The 16,787-nt window shown below is 41.3% G+C and overlaps 2 protein-coding genes across 2 annotated transcripts; one reads left to right on the forward strand and one right to left on the reverse strand.

The window, feature by feature from the left end:
* Nucleotides 1–382: 382 nt before the first annotated feature.
* Nucleotides 383–1,658, forward strand: LOC121977752 (probable WRKY transcription factor 50). Its single transcript, XM_042530185.1, has 3 exons — nucleotides 383–962; nucleotides 1,050–1,181; nucleotides 1,261–1,658. Exons 1-3 carry the CDS (start codon nucleotides 484–486, stop codon nucleotides 1,481–1,483), a joined length of 834 nt encoding a protein of 277 aa, XP_042386119.1. The 5' UTR covers nucleotides 383–483; the 3' UTR covers nucleotides 1,484–1,658.
* A 1,340-nt stretch (nucleotides 1,659–2,998) lies between these two features.
* LOC121975624 (formin-like protein 20) lies at nucleotides 2,999–5,444 on the reverse strand. The gene is made up of 2 exons (XM_042527377.1): nucleotides 3,694–5,444; nucleotides 2,999–3,251 (listed from the first exon to the last, which is right to left on the reverse strand). Exon 1 carries the CDS (start codon nucleotides 5,342–5,344, stop codon nucleotides 3,752–3,754), a length of 1,593 nt encoding a protein of 530 aa, XP_042383311.1. The 5' UTR covers nucleotides 5,345–5,444; the 3' UTR covers nucleotides 2,999–3,251; nucleotides 3,694–3,751.
* Nucleotides 5,445–16,787: the final 11,343 nt, after the last annotated feature.

Raw genomic sequence — 16,787 nt, forward strand, 5'->3', positions numbered from 1 at the left:
ACGCACAAGCGGCGCCCTTTTACCATTCTCAGTCAACGTCCAAACAAAGACTTAATTTCCAATAATGCATCGGTGGAAATTAAACTGACAGATGGCATACGTTGAGACGCCCACCGCAACTTACCCCCTGGAAGTACTCTTGTACCGAATCCGTTAGAATCTATAAATATATACACTCGGTTGAAATCGCATCCCATATACATGAAATTTATGCACATGGATAGTGAGTAGCAACGGGGAAAGTTCCGATTTAAACGAGGCAGCTCGGGGGAAGCTACGTTCCACGAAGCTCGGTGGGAAGCAGAATTGTAGCTAAAGATCATATCGAATTTTAATTTAAATTCCATTTATAATTATTTTGGGGGTAGGAGGAGGAGGAGGAGGGAGGCAGGCATCTTCTTCCATCTTCGAATTGTTTTTTTCCTTTCTGCAACGATAGGCATCACTATAAATATATATAAGCAGGCGCATGGTTTTCATACCATGGCGGCGGTAGGATCACGAGTCCATGCATTGGCGCATGCCATCCCCCACAATCATAACTACGCCGGAATGGCTTATAGCTTTCCCGCCAACAGTTCGCAGTCCCAAAGCCACGGCGGCGGCGGCGGCGGCTGTGGCTCTTCCCCTTCCTCTGCTGCGACCACCGCTGCTACTGCGGCCAATAAGCGCCCGACAGCAGCGCAGCAGCTTCTCGACGACGTCGATCTGACCTCTCAATCTGCACTGGACTTCTCCGAGTACCTCCTGTTCGATCATCCGGAGTTCGCGGCGCCGCCGCAGTCTTCGACGACGGCGGCGATGGCGCCGTCCGCGGCATTTGGAGGTTTAGAAGCCGTCGCCATGGCGACGCCGCCGGCTCATGATCCAGTTCACGATCAGTTTCAGTTTCAGAGCGGCGGCTTTAATCCTCCGCCGCCGCCGCCACCCAATTTGACCGTTAACTCTGAAATTGTTGCAGGGTAAGTTCCGCATTAATTAATCAATCAATCCTGCTCCTTATTCTTCTTTTTCTTCAATCTTCTGATTCATCGTGGATATGTAAATAGGAGCGGAAGCAACCAAATGGGAGGAACCTCAAGGATCGCTTTCCGAATGAAGTCGGTGGCGGAGGTGCTTGACGACGGTTTTAAGTGGAGAAAGTACGGGAAGAAATCGGTCAAGAACAGCCCGAATCCCAGGTACGATCTTAATTTTAATTTTAATAATTACTCTCCATTCTCATTGCCATCGTAATTCTAACGCGAGATGCATATCCAGGAACTACTACAGGTGCTCTACGGAGGGGTGCTCCGTGAAGAAGAGAGTGGAAAGAGACAAAGACGATCCCAGCTACGTGATCACCACCTACGACGGCGCTCACAACCACATGAGCCCCGGCGTCGTCTATTACACCACCCAAGACTCTGTCTCCGGCCGATTCTACGTGGCCGGCGTCCAAATGCCTCCGACGACGACGACGACACCTTCGACCTCATCATAGCTTATCAGCACTATATGTATGCATCAGCTGCTCGATATCTATATATATATATCGCCAGCTACTACCTTCAATTCGACCGATCGAATGCAATCAATAGTTAGTTAATATCTATTTGAAGCTTGTAAATACATGCACGAGGCAAGTTTTTGGCAATGCAATAGCGTATGTTTTGGCATGTGTATGCATGCAGATGCAAGGCAGCTCCTCTTGCTGATCTGTGCTAGCTTTTTGGGGGTAATTAATTTTCTATATATATTAATTAATTTACCTTTTCTAATTAATTTCTCTTTGGTAATTAAGATATACACGATCGATCAAGTGACTTTATCAACAGAATTCAGCTTTTATCAAACTAGTTAGAATATCATTCACTAGAGATATACACGAATTGACTTCTTCGAGTCTCTAATTAATTAATTAAAACTCTACAGGAGCCTATAGCCAGCTTCCACTCAGCTTCCTGAATTATATATATGTTAGATGCCGGAGCATTCGATATTCTATCTAAATCAGAATATATACTAAATGATCTGCACCGATTGATTTTACTTGCAAAATTGATGGTGAATTGGAAGGCAGGAGGAAGGAGATGAAGACTTGACTTTATGCGCATGTGGTCATATATAACGTCACCATTTATATTTTGTATAAGAGAGAATCGGACTCTGGAATTGACTATTGACTCAGTCTGGAGTTTGGTTTTACCTGGAATGTGTTCCGGCCGGATTCCACGAATGAAAAGGATAGGTATCGTTTTTGTACTTAATTGGTTCATAAAAATAGTATGAATTAAGGAGAGAAAAATAAATTAATTTTTCAAAATAAAAATATTATTGGGTAATATATTCTTTTCGATTATCTATAATTATAATTCGCCAATCCGTCAATTGGTAAATTCTTTCAGTGTAATTGACCTAATCCCTTCATAATGACTTAGTTGGAGTTTATGCTCTGTAAATCCAACTGACCTTCATAACTTATAGTTAATTAGGTAGCAAGATCAGTCTTGTGGAGTTCGGAAGAGTTAACCTGCCCGGCTCAACCAACTCATCACCCAACCCATCGAATACGATCAGTCCACTAAGTTGCCTGAATTTGACCCTATTATTCAACCGTTACACTAGTCTCATCCTGCACAATTGATTCGGCTAGCTTGTTTAGCCCATGCAAGCCACTTAACTTACACAATGAGTTAGACCCGACTAATCAAACGAATCGGTATATTTGGCAAAATTGAGCAAGATGACCGAGGAGAAAAAGAACCTACCTCAATGTAAGAACTGAAGATGTTGCTGTTTAAAAGATGTCATATTTGAATACAAATCATGGAGAGTCCCCTTTTAGCCGTCTGATATGACCGTGATTTGATCACGGCTATCGACATTCATCGGAACCCAACCGGCCCTCTTACACAGCAAACTATCAGAAACTCAAACTGCATCGACTTGTAGCTTTTACATGTCTCCTAAAGAAGCAGAAGAAATCGTCATTTCTTCCTTAATCGAGAATCAGAAATCATGAAAAGGCCCCAATTTCCGTTCCTCCTAATGTAAGAACACAATCATAAACCGGCACTCTAAAATTAGGAGCGACATGGTTGTAACAACCTATGGTTTTAAAGGCAATGCCATCTAATCAAATACTCTGTCCAGACTACAAAATGTTACTTATTCTTTCACGCAATGTTATGCGATCCCCAGCAAGATGAAGGCTGTGTGAAGGATCCTATTGGTCTCTGTCTAGTTCTTGAACAGCATGCAGTGGTGAACTGTGATCCAACCCATGAAATTATAATTTGTTCATTACTCGGAAAATCACTGATAGTAGATTAGTAGTACACTCTTGGCAAATGAGAATAATATGAAAGAAAACGAAGTTAAACAGACGTAATACTCAGTTACCAATCCAAAATCAATCATTAATATATATTGCATTCGACTATATCAAAAAAGCAAACAACAATCACTTTCTGCTCATCCAATGAATTATGTGTAAGTGTAGAAGCCTGGCCAACAAAACAAAGGCATAGGTACTCTCATCCTCTTTTTTTCTTTTGTCATGCCACTATACACTCAAAACATACTATATTCAGTAATGTGCAAGCCTAATGCATGCAAACCAATCCACACGAGAACTCAATTTACAGACAAAAGTCAGACTTTAACTCTTTTTTTTTATTAGTTCAAATCAAACAATGGTTGAGAAATTACCTGTGAAAGTAAAAGTTCGTCCTTGGAAGTACTTGAGATAATGGAGCATGAACTTGCTTCAGATAATATCATCATCAAAGAGGCTGCCTAAAATCATGGTCTCTTCTTCTTGCTGCTGGTCGTCCACTCGTTGCTTCTCTCTAATTGAATTCAGTTTCTCAAACTTCAGACCTTCGCGGAATCGAGCAATGAAAAGGTCGGCCTTGTTGTTAACATCAGGGCTTGGGCAGAACGGCATCATGTTTGTTGCCGTGCTATCGGATTTTCTGCTGTGGGTGCTGACCTCCTCATTGTCCGAGAACAGCGGTGGAGGGGGTGGGAGTAGGGGAGATGGAGGAGAGATTGGGAAATCAAAAAGATCAGCCTTCGGTTTCCTATTGTAGGAGATTGGTCGTGGTGGTGGAGGAGGACGAGGTGGAGGAGGCGGTGGTGCTTGCTTGCTTGAGCAGTGGGTTGGTGGATGTGTCGATGGTGGTGCTTTCTTTGAAACCTGAGTTGAAAATTGGGGAAGTGGAGGCGGAGGGGGAGGTGGAGGAACTGGAGATGCTGAGTGGATTCTCCGGTTCTTACTCTTCTTATGAGAAAAAAGGTTGCGGAAGACAGAGGAAGGGGGCGGCGGCGGCGCAGGGGGGCGACCAAAGGAATCCGACTCGATGTAGTGCGACAAATCCTCGTGGCTTCTCCTCGACTTGCTTCCTTTTTTCTTCTTCTGGTAGAATGAAGTGATGGCAGCGGCGATATCCTTAGCTCCACCTCCCCTTCTCTTCTTAGGGTTTCTGTACGCAGGAGGTGGCGGCGGAGGTGGTGGCGGAGGTGGCGGCCCTGGTGCTGAATAGGATGTTTGGTTCTCTTGACCTCCCAACTTATAAGCTTGCTCCAGCTCCCAATCCCGGACATCCTCCACCGTCCTATTCCTCCGATGGCGAGTTCTGGGGTTGCTCTTGCGCTCCATCTCCCTTTCCGGAAGCTTCTCGAGACTCCTCCCCCTTCGGTGTCGCAGATGCGGTTGTGCCGCAGGCGGAGAGGACGGCGAAAGCTCCTGCCTGATTTCCGCTATCACTTCCTTGTCTACCAAATCGTTCGGAATGTTATGTGCAGTCATCCTCGACGGCGGCTCCGGTGGCGCCATACGAGGTGGCGAAGGAGGAGGAATGGGAGATCTCGACCTCGGAGAAGGGCTCCGCCGGAGAGCAACCGTATCAATGACATTTCCTCTCCAATCTGCCAGGCGCTGGTTTTCTCGAACGCGTAACTCCGGCCTCCTGCGATACAGCTGCGTGTCGTCATAGTACCGCCACCCGTCGTCAGCGTCACCCCACGCGGGGTCCTGCCTCAGATCTGGGTAGGAGCTGCTGCTGCGCAACCGACGAATCTGCTGCGTAGGGGGGTCGCTGATCCAGGCCTTGGGGGAGGATGCAGGAGGAGAACCCTGGACGTCGTCGCTCCGGCGGGCCAGGACGCCGCAGAGAATCGCGAAGACGACGAGGACGAAGTTGAGGGCATCCCATCCGGTGCGTATGAAGGCGGGGCGGGAGGAGGAGGAAGAAGAAAGGAAGGAAGGGAGGAAGAGGAGTAGGAAGATGGAGAAAGGGACTAGCAAACCCCACGGCTTGATCGTCGGAGGTGGAGGATCGGCTCGTTCTCCTTCCATGGGAGTAAAGGCGTAAAGCTCGCTTTCTGTTTCGATGGCGGTGGGTGGTTGGCTAAGCGTTCGCTGGAAGCTTTTCAATGAAATGATGATTGGAGCGTTGCTGGAGAGAAAGAAATGATATATTTAAATGAAAAAAATGGATAAATAACTTATAGTTTGCTCATATTTTATTATATATGTTTTTATCTACTTTCATGGAATTAAGAAAAAACTCTCTCTTGTTTTGCTTATCATCTCTTAACTGCGTATCTATAAAGTGCGGTGATAAAAGCGGCAAAGTAACGGTAGAGATAGGACGTCTTCTTAGAGACATTTAATAATTGAGTCTACGAATTTTCCTTAATCATAAGGAATATTGGGCTGAAATGGAGAGCATATCCTCTAATCCATAAATTAATTTACCAATTAGGGGATGAATTCATTATATAAATTTTTTTGATTTATATGGACCTCATTTTTAAATAAATGAGATCTATCCAAATCAAGAGTCCTCATCAATGGATCATCTCCTGGTCTATAATTTACGGACCAAGGATCTCTACTGGCTGAAATGTTATAAGGGTGTCATAGTGAATTCAATCCGATAATTCGATCCGATCCGATCCAAATTAATGAGATTAAAAAAATTCAGGATTGAATTAGAGATTTTCATATTCAAGTCGGATCCAGGTTAAAAGATTTTCGGATTAAAAATTTTTAAGTCAGGTACAAATCAGATTCGGATTGAATTCGTGTTGACCCAAATTTAAGATTTAATAGGTTTTTCAAGATTAAATTAAATTAAATTTTAAAAATTGAGATATTTTTATGTATATTAATATTAATATTAATATGATAATGATAAAATATTAAGATAAAAATAAAGAATTATAAGAAAAAATAATTTAAAAATAACTTTGAATTAGATTATTTGAATCAGGTCGGATTCCGTTTAAAATTTTTTTAAAAGAAATCTAATCTGATATGATTCATTCGAATTGACATCCCTAATATAATGTGAGGAACCATTTATCTTCAAAATTTATTTAAATTGTTGATGAAAAACTTGTGTAGGGCCAGATCAACCATTTTATTAATCAATTGGTTAAAAAAAATTTTAAAATATCTAAATTTAAAAAAAAATAAAAAATACTACCGCTTCCAAAAATTACTATTTTTAGAAAATTACTACAATTTGAGACTAAATCCATTACAATTAGATTGGGAACTGAGATGTATTTATAATCAAATTGATCTTTTTTTTTTTTTCTTACGCGCAGATTAACCTAATGAACCTGCGCAATCTGCGTGAAAAAGGAAAAAGAAAAACAAAGAATAAGACAAACAAAAAAATGCAATGCAAAATAAATATGCGCACTCTTCGTTATGCTACTTGCGTCCTGTGGCCGTTGAACAAGTTGTCCAAGGAAGCCAGCCAGCCAGCCAGCAAGCAAGGGCAATGCTGCATGCTTCATTGCTGCAGCCTATTTACAGCTAACCACAGCTGTTGCATGCAGATTTAGATGATCTAGCCGTTTTACCCCTCCATCTGGCTTTAGATTTTTCAATTCTTACTTTCAACCATAGTCATATTTTATTTAAAAAATTAAATATAAAAGTTATTTCTTTTCGTCCGTTCTCTCTACTTACCCTTATGATTTATACAATTCAATTTTTTTTTTTTTTAAAAATTAAATACTAAAATCAGAATCACATCAAATTTATGTTTTTCAAACTGTCCTCTTTCATCCATATGTAGATTTTGATTAAAATTCACAAAAATTCAAATACTCTAGGTTCATCTGTAAATTTTGATTAAAATTTATTGATCGATTTAGAGAGCTTTGATTACATCCAGAACTTGATATCTAAGAGCAGACCAAGTTGATCTCCCCACGCCAAGTTCAACTTGATCTTGGTCTGCTCTCAAAACAAAATTCAATGTGATTTTGATTTCTAAAAAATCGAGCTTAAGTATTCTAACTAAAGATTTTTTTCTCGTTGACACTATTAAGGAAGAGTAGTTCAAAAATAGTAAAAAATGATATATTTGGATTCTTGACACTTAAAAAAATTCATATTATTTGGGATGGATGTAATCAAAATTTTCTAAATTAAATAATAGATTTTGATAGAAATCTAAGCTTAGACTATTTGCATTGATATGAATTTGTAACTAGAGTTTGGAAAAGGTAGATTTGATATCATTTTAATTTTAGTAGATTTAATATTATTTTATTTTAATAATAATAATAATAATAATTATTATTATTATTATTTCTCTGTTTTTTTTTTCTTCCCTCCCTTCCCTTGCATCTTCTTATCCCAATTGATTGACGAAATTAAATAATAGCAGTCAATCCTTTAGCTGCTTGACTGACTTTTGGAGTACGTATGCACCTCAACCTACTCTAATTTCTTAGTGGTGTGGTGAAGATTAGAAATTAAGAAGATAAAGCAAGTTCTCACTGTTGCATGCGTCATCCATGATAACTAAGTAATCATCCGATTAATTAGAAATGGCAATAAATGACTTGAGCACAAAGGCAAAGGTCAATCAGCCAACACAGTTTTAGTAAATAACATTGTGGGAAATGATGAAATGTTCGCCTTTAGTATCTTTGTCGTATCCGATTCAAGATTTTTATGAAAGAGATAAATCGTAACATCCGAATAACTATGTGACGGGCAAGGTATAATATGAGGATAGGGGATTTATTCCCTAACTATTCCGAGGATCGATCCTATGATTTCATTATGACAACACTTGTTATATATCAATTCGGATGACCACATCCCCGTAAGATCAGCTTTGGTAAAAAACATGATACATATGATGAGAACGTTCACTTTAATTTAGACGGTTTTCACAGTCCATTCTCACGGTGGAAAAGATGATAATAATGCTCATGTTAAGTGTTGCCTACACTTCCCGATACAGTCCATTTTCAAATTATAGGAAGGAAGGTCAAATATGAAATTGATTTCTAGTCGGTTGTATGACTAAGAGGTGAAGAGTTTCCCCCCGAAAATACAGATTGGGACGTGTTCTACGGGATAACGTGAAAACTAAAAACAAATAACTTGTCTGATTCCGATTGGCCAATTCAATATAGTAAGCAACCTAATCGTTTTTAAGTGTTTGTAGCATATGATGCATGATATAGAGAAAGTGCAAGCTGAGCTACTTTGCCTCCGCGGTTTCAGGTTTTGCGTGTGTTGTATATTTTTAAGTTGCATGTTAGAATTCTGATGTAACCCACTAATTCTCTCCTCTGTCTCGATCGGTGACAACCTGGCTACAAACAATTAACGTGTGAATCATGATATCATGTTATCATTCATCTCGTGAAGTCATTTTCCTATTCATCAGATCACTCTATTATCATGATCCGACGCCGTAGTCAAAATTTAAATTATCTGGAGCTGATCGACATTGGTGTTCTGCCAGTGGTCGCGGCCAAGTAATGATGATTGGGCGGAGTTGATATCGATTGTGTCATTGAGAGTAGCAATAAAAAAATTATCAACGGGGACAATAATAAATGTGATGTCATGGTGACTAGAGAAGGAGATAGTAACGACAAGATTGGGGACAGTGCCTACGGATGTGACAATGTCCCACAAGTATAGTACGCTAATAGGGAGAAGGTTTATCACGATTGTGCTAGTCAAGTTACGATTGGACACCTATGAGAAGTGACAAGGAAGGCGGCGACATCGACTGCTCATGCGACAGATAGCGATAGTAGGAAGGTGAAGCAAACAAGAGAAAATTTAGGTTTAATTAAAAATTTTAGGAGAAATAAGGATTCAAATAAAATTACTATGGGATGATATGAGCTGAAATAAAGTTTTAATTATACTTTTTTAAAAATGGGTGGTGTTGAAGCTCACTCTAGCTTAAGGGTAGCTCTGCCCTTGCCCTTGTTAGGGTCTCTTTTTAATAAATCCTAGCTAGTCTACTATTATATATATATAGCGTTGAAGTATAACAGTTAACGGGAAGTAATACATAATTTTTTATATAATATTTTTTCTTCTTCTTCCTTGGTATGCAACTACCCTACTTATAACAAAAGTGAGTACGGATTATGTATTCATTCAGTTCACTGTCTTCATTCCAAATTAAATATCATGCAATTGTTTATACAACAATCAATCTTCTCTATAGGCAAACCTAAATCACTCGTAAATTTTTGTATTATAGAAGCTACCCCTCATTAGATGATCAATAAGCAGCAATTCTGACATCAATTAACAAATACCATCATAACATCATTATGAGAAATAATGTTATGTCTTGATGTTCAATAGCCTTACAGTATTTGATAGTTGAAAATGACTAGATGAAATTAATGTCTTCCCATACTTCTCTTTTACTAGCTTTTAATATATCATATAGTTGTTGAACTTTAAGTGTATGTTGTTATTTCATCTACATTGGAATGGTCAATTGCATTCATCGTGTCGTGAATCATTAATTGCATTCTCATTGAATGATGGTTTCCCCTATATATAGTCGTTGTGCTAGATGAAAAAGCAACCGAAGTTCCAATCTGATAAGAATATTAAGGATCTCTGTAACAGTATCAGTTTTAGTAATTTAGAATAAATTTTTTTACAAAGGTGTACTTTCACAGTGTCCTCATTGCAAAAAACTTTATTTCTATATTTAGAATAATTACACAGATGATCCTGTTCAAAAATGGAAGGGTGGAAAGCTGGGGATAAGGATGACAATTTTTCCCACGGGTTTGGGGTCCTGCGGGGAAAACCCGAAATGAGGATGGAGATCTCCGATTTTTCGGGGATGGGGCGGGTTCGGGGTGGGTATGGGAATACTATCCCCATCCCCGAACCTGCCCCGAATATTATTATTATTAATATTAATAAATAATAATATGATTTTTGTTAAAAAAAAGTATTAATAATAGTGTTAATTTAATATTAAATTTTTTGAAAATATTATTATTAATAATATTATTAATATTGATATTAATATTAATATTATCATTAATAATTATTATTAAATAATAATAATAATATAACTTAAATTTGGGAATGAGACAGGGATGAGGGCGGGGATGGGGATTTGATCCCCGTGGGTTCGGGTTCGGGGAATCCCCGAACCCGAAAAAATGAGAACGGGGTGGGGATGGGAATGACAAACTTGTCCCCGCCCCGCCCCGCCCCATTGTCATCCCTAGCTGGGGGTGTGGTTGTTGTACTGACTGGCTGTAGAAAGTGTTTCGTTCTACAAAACAAGTAACATCAGTGCCGAGTCAGGGAAGAGATCTCCGACATTGACCCTCCAACGCTCAAGTCAGTTACTGGAAATGTAGAGGAAAACTGAGCAACAATAACGCAAGCACAAACAGTAATCACGCATACCTCCGCCGATGCTTGGACCCCCTTTATATAGGGTCCTGGTGGGTGACGTGCATGCTCCTCGAGGCATGAACACGTTCTCCAGGGAACTGCCTATGACACCATACCTTAACAGGGCATACATATCCCTGACAAGACAGTAGAAGTTTCCTCCGTACGATCCGCCTACTAATCCATGTCTCGTGTTAGTGATACTATATCCCAAAAGGATATCGAGCGATATAACAATGATCCCGCTGCTTGGCCGAGCGAGGTAGTTGCTCGGCTGGGACTCCTCTACTTTATCGGCCTCAGCGATAACAATGTTCCCGCTGCTTGGCCGAGCGGGATAGTCGCTTCTTTGCTGTGACTGAGCATAGTAGCTTGTCCATCTCGCTTGGACAAGCTCTTTCATCTCCTCAGCATCCTGCCTCTCCACACTGAGCGTCTGGCTGCCTTACCATATTATCCCGAGTTGACAGTTGCCCCGCTTGGACACTGATTGACCTGACCGACCATTGTAGTCTCTTGCCGATCGGACATTGATTACCCTGACCGTCCGTTATAGTCGACCTCCGCTCGACCACCATAGGCGAGCCTTTTGACACCTTAGCGTTGACCACCTTGACTTTGACCTCCACCTCGATAGTTGACCCGTGCCAGGTGGCCCCCTCTAATCGCTACATCACAAGTGTCCCCCTCAAGTCTAGTTGAAGGAGACTACAAGTTCGACTGACTGGACTAGTAGAGTCTTCGGTGGTTTCCACGTTCGATCAGACCATATATGCTCCCCAGTTTCTGATCGGAGCACATGTCCACGTCGTTCGGCTTTATTTCACTGGCTGGGTTTGTAACTGCTGCTTGGATCATACCGCCTAAGGCAGATGGTGTCTCGACCACTGGACTGTGTGATTACTGATTCTCTGTGCCGATCAGGACGATGGACGACAACACTTGGCAAAAATTTTCCCTTCCTTGCGCTCCCTTGGATGAGCACCCTTTAATAGTAGCCGACGTTATCTAAATTTCTTGAAGACTGTGTCAATCTCTACACATTATGGCCAAGCACACGACCATACCTTTTAATTAAGTCTCATTAATGTCTTCCGATAGCCGAGTGCCACGTGTCCCACTTTCTACTATCACACGTTTAACATGACAGGTAGATATCCGCTGGTGATGTGACAGACACCTTTTCAAATTCTACGGGCGGATCTTCTCCATGTTTTTTGAACCCTAGATTAGACAGCTCAAGGCAATCAGCCGCGAGGTACCAAAGCCAAAAATACGAGCATGAAGTCCAGTAGTTGTGCACTCCGAACCCTGGATCAGACGGCTTAGGGTCGTATTTTTGAAGCAACTGACTGCCGAGGCTGCTCAACTAAAGGCCGATCTACAAAAGAGCGTCGAGCTATTGGAGGTAGATGTTAGGATGTATACTAAAAGTCTAGCTTTTGGTATAAGAATCACATTGGTCAAATGTCTACATTTGTGATAAATGTAGTTGTTCAATTAATTTATATTGTAGATAACATGGTGTGTGGTGTCACACACAGAAGATCATGTTATCAGTACCTTATAAATTATAAACAGTAGCTCACGACCATGATGGAAAGGAACAAACCATTGGAAGGTCGTAGTGTAATTAAGTGTTAGTTTATCTTAACTATATAATTACACTAGTACACTAAGAGTGTATTGAGTAGGACCATTAGAGGTCGTTTCTTTTATACTTTCTTTATAAAGGAACAAAGACCTCAATTATTATGGAAGTGTGTGCTCTTAATCCTAATATAATAACAAGCACATATATTTGATATTTATTTCTTTAATTTATCAATGGGTGAGATTTAGTTCGATAAATCAATAAGCCCGATAAGTTGGAAAATGATATCACTTATAGTGTGTGTTGTTGATTATAGAAGGAAACTATGTCCTAGTAATCTAGGTTGAGAATGTCCCCAAGAGGAGCTCATAAGGATTGTCATTGTTGGTGCAATTTCCAGTAGGTCAAGGTTGACCTAGTTGACCAAGCGTAAATCTTGGTCATGGTTTCGATGTTTGACAATACAGAAAGACATGTAGACATGGACAATGCAAGTGCAGTTGTCCATGCGGAGAGATACTGATCAGGGTCTGATCAGGTTGGATGAAGAAGAGTCAAGTAGGTCAAGGTTGACCGGATACTTGACTGGGAAGTCCTAACTTGGATGTCAGGCAGTGGGAAAGTCCTGGTGAGTGAAGCCAGGCAGTTGGTGAAAGTCCTGGTGAGTGAAGCCAGGTGAAAATCCTAGTGAGTGAAGCTAGGTGAAAGTGAAAGTCCTGGTGAGTGAAGCCAGGCAGTTGGAGAAAGTCCTGGTGAGTGAAGCTAGGCAGTTGGGAAGACCTGGTGAGTGAAGCCAGGCAGGGGAAAGACCTAGTGAGTGAAGCTAGGCAGTTTGGAAGTCCTGGTGAGTGAAGCCAGGCAAGGGAAATCCAGATGGGTCAAGGTTGACCAGACATCTGGTGAAAAGTCCAAGCAGGGAGCTTGGCACGGGAAAAGTCCAAGTATGGAGACTTGGCACGGAGAAGACCAAGTTGGAGACATGGCACGGAAAGTCGGAGAGGGCTCGGTAGCTCGTTCTCCGGACTGTGGTCAGAGAGGGCTCGGTAGCTCGTTCTCTGGACCGGACGAAGTCGGAGAGGGCTCGGTAGCTCGTTCTCCGGACTAGGTCAAGAGAGGGCTCGGTAGCTCGTTCTCAGGACCATTTAGGGTTTAGGGCTGGAGCTCTAAACCTGGATCGGTCTGGTGACCGATCCAGCGATACGCCTGAGTATCTGATCGGTCTGGTGACCGATCAGATAACAAACAGAAGGGTTTTGTAAGTCATCTGATCAGTCTGGAGACCGATCAGCAGGGAGTCTGATCGGTCTCCACGATCGATCAGAGACGTAGCCACGATCGATCAGACTGGGGCCTGATCGGTCCCCAGGACCGATCAGAGGTGCCCTGGACCGATCAGGCTTCAGCCTGATCGGTCCAGAACTATCCATTGGCTCACAACGGTCTTCTGTCTTCTGCTGTCTTCTGACTTCTTCTTCGCAGGTGGATGCAGGTATAAAAGAGGCTGAGGGCTTCTACAGAGAGGACTTCTTCCTGTTCTTCCTACTGACTGCTGAAGTATTTCTGCTTGAGCTTTGTTGAGCTCTTCTTCGCTGAAGCTTCGCGTGAGCTTCCCTCGGCTGGGACTTCAACTGGACAGTTGGTGCTGTGGTTGGATTCCCGTGAAGTTGCTGCTTCATCCAGTCGACAAGAAGGCAAGCTAGGGTTATTACATTTTTTGTATTGTACTTAGTTTCTTGCTGTATTCTTGTACTCCTGTTTATCTTGCTGTTGCAAGACATTGTGACGAGGTTTCTCCACCCAGAAGGAGTGATTATTAGCCGGGTTTCCGGGGTCTCATCCACCGACGGATTGATAGGCTTCGTCCACCTTACGGACACGCCGAGGAGTAGGAGTTTCATCTCCAAACCTCGTTACATCATCGCGTTGAGGTTTGCTCTTCCTTATTTTCGTTTCTATTGTTTTATTTTCCGCTGCGCTAACCTGATTTGTAGAAAGAAACGAACGATTTGGGGTCAGCTATTCACACCCCCCCCCTCTCTAGCCGAGTACGAAGATCCTAACAAGTGGTATCAGAGTAAGGTCGCTCTTCGTTGGATCAACACCCGGGGGAGCACGAGCTAGAGAATGGATTTATTTGGAGAAGATGTCACGATTCCACCCTTCTACGATCGCGACGACTTCGCGTTTTGGAAGGTAAGAATGAAGTACTTTCTTATGACTAACCTTGAAAATTAGAGTTGTGTTCAATTAGGTTTCAAGCCTCCGATGGACAAGAAAGGAGAAACCCTAGAGAAGACGGAGTGGACCAAGGAACAAGTCCACCAATCCCTAGTCAACGATGAGGTATTGAAAATTTTTGAATTTTCTTTACCTAATGATGTTTTGTGTAGGATAGGCGGATATAACGATGCCAAGGAGTTGTGGAACAACTTGGCAAAGTTCCATGAGGAGAACTTCACTTCAAGCCATGAAGAGGAGTCAAGTGAGCCAAGGAGTTCACATCATGGAGGGATGGATTTAGAAGTTGAGGGCTACTCAACATCTAAAGAAGAAGAGGAGGAGAGTTCCTCTTCAAGTTCGGAGCAAGGAGAAGAAGCTTCTACCTCCGGAAGGGATGAAGGAGAGAGCTTACATCCCACCTCAACCCTAGGTAACTCAAGCAATTTAAGTTCTAGTAAATTGCATATATTATGCTTTGAGTGTAGGGAATTTGGACATTACAAGAGTAAGTGTCCAAAGAGGGTTAGGAAGACTCCACCGGCGCCAAGGATCAAGGAAGCCGGAGTCCCGATACGCAAGAGCAAGGAGCACGTGGTGTGCTTCCAATGCAAGCGAAGGGGACATTATCGGAGTCAATGTCCGAGGGGGAGGCAATCTCACAAGGACAAGAGATCGAGCACATCGATAGGGGGAGCTAAGGCAAACCCTAAGGTAATCTCTAAGGCACATTATTGCAATACTAGTAAGATGCATGCTAGTAGTTTGATTGCAATTGACAATAATGATAAGCATGATAATTATAGAAATCGATACACATGCTTAGGTGCCAAACATGTGAGCCTAGATAAGGATAACACTAGGAAAGCCAACCCTAGGATCAACTCATCTAAGGTTAAGGATAACCTAGGTAGAAATCCCAAAACAACTAGACATATGCCTAGGAATACCTCAAAGACAAATGACAAGTTAAAACTTGAGGCCTTAGAAAAGGAAAATCAAGTCTTGAGGTCAAGACTTGACTCTTTAGAAAAGACCCTTAAAAATTTAGAAAAGTCAAATATAGGGTCTAAGGGGTAAAAACCAAAGCCCAAGGACATGAAAGGTTTGGGTCACAAACCTAAGACTCAAGTGGTCAAGCCCACTTATCACAATGTTCCATTAGATTATGGAACAAAATCTAGGGCAAGGAAGACCATCACCAAGGTCACAAGGGGAGTCACCCCTAGAGTTGATCTTGATGAGTCCCAAATGACCAAGGCTTCAAAGCCTAGGAGGGTCATTAGGAGGGTTGCTAGGGAAGTCATCCCTAGTGAATATTTAGTGAACCCAATGAGCTCAAATAGGTATTAGGTTCCTAGGAGCGTGATTTCATCACGCTAGATGAGTTAGGGTGTGCCAACCTTACTTGAATAGGTAGTTAACCTAATCATGGCAAAAGGTGGCACTTTAGGAATTTTCAAGGTGCAATCAAGCCTTGAAAATGAAATTGAAAATTATTCCTAAGGTAATTAGAATGTGCCAATCAATTTTGAGGAGTTTTCTAGAGTCAATCTAGTTGGCACATAGTGATCTAAAAATCCTTAGTATATGATTTTAGGTCTAATACACTTAGGAATATGGATTTTATGGCAAAATGATCAAAAATGGCAACTAAGGCTAGAGTTAGGTATTTTCTATACCTTTACGTGTTATTTGCCATATATTGCTTGCCATATGCCATGTCATGACATCATACTTAATTTATCATCATTTGAAATGCCATGATAATGCTTAAGTTATTTATATGTCATGCTCTAGTTAAGTTTCACACTTTATGCCATGACATCATGACATCGGCACATGTTTTCATTTATGATACTATTTTATGCCATGTCATCATCTCTTGCATGTATAATTAATTAAATTGATTTAAGGACAAAAACACAACTTGATATGGAGATCAAATTATAGTTTAGAAAATGCATGAGAATCTAGTTTAAGATAACCTAGACCCATATCTCACATCAAAATTGACTTGAATGTGTTTGATACACCTTAGATGTGTGTGAGATATTAGGATGATGAGTTAGGATCAAGGTGCATAGTTCTTGTACCTAGATGAGCCTAATTCGAAATTGAGGATCATAGGGAAAGCTTGTGTACAAGTCATGTACATTTAGCCCTAAGATTGTGGTCCTAAATTAAATGGTTTAAAATCATTTCAAAGTTGATTTGAAAATCCTTAATGAAGCTTTTCTAGTGATAGCATTCATCATTGAACAAGGTGAT

The sequence above is a fragment of the Zingiber officinale genome, chromosome 4B (assembly GCF_018446385.1).
Source record: "Zingiber officinale cultivar Zhangliang chromosome 4B, Zo_v1.1, whole genome shotgun sequence".
Lineage (NCBI taxonomy): Eukaryota > Viridiplantae > Streptophyta > Magnoliopsida > Zingiberales > Zingiberaceae > Zingiber > Zingiber officinale.

What these genes read in the sequence shown, in the direction of transcription:
- LOC121977752 (XM_042530185.1), top strand. Translation starts at nt 484, where the DNA reads ATGGCGGCGGTAGGATCACGAGTCCATGCATTGGCGCATGCCATCCCC. An exon ending in AACTCTGAAATTGTTGCAGG is followed by an intron (nt 963 to 1,049) that starts GTAAGTTCCGCA and finishes ATATGTAAATAG; the next exon opens with GAGCGGAAGCAACCAAATGG. An exon ending in AAGAACAGCCCGAATCCCAG is followed by an intron (nt 1,182 to 1,260) that starts GTACGATCTTAA and finishes ATGCATATCCAG; the next exon opens with GAACTACTACAGGTGCTCTA.
- LOC121975624 (XM_042527377.1), bottom strand. Translation starts at nt 5,344, where the DNA reads ATGGAAGGAGAACGAGCCGATCCTCCACCTCCGACGATCAAGCCGTGG.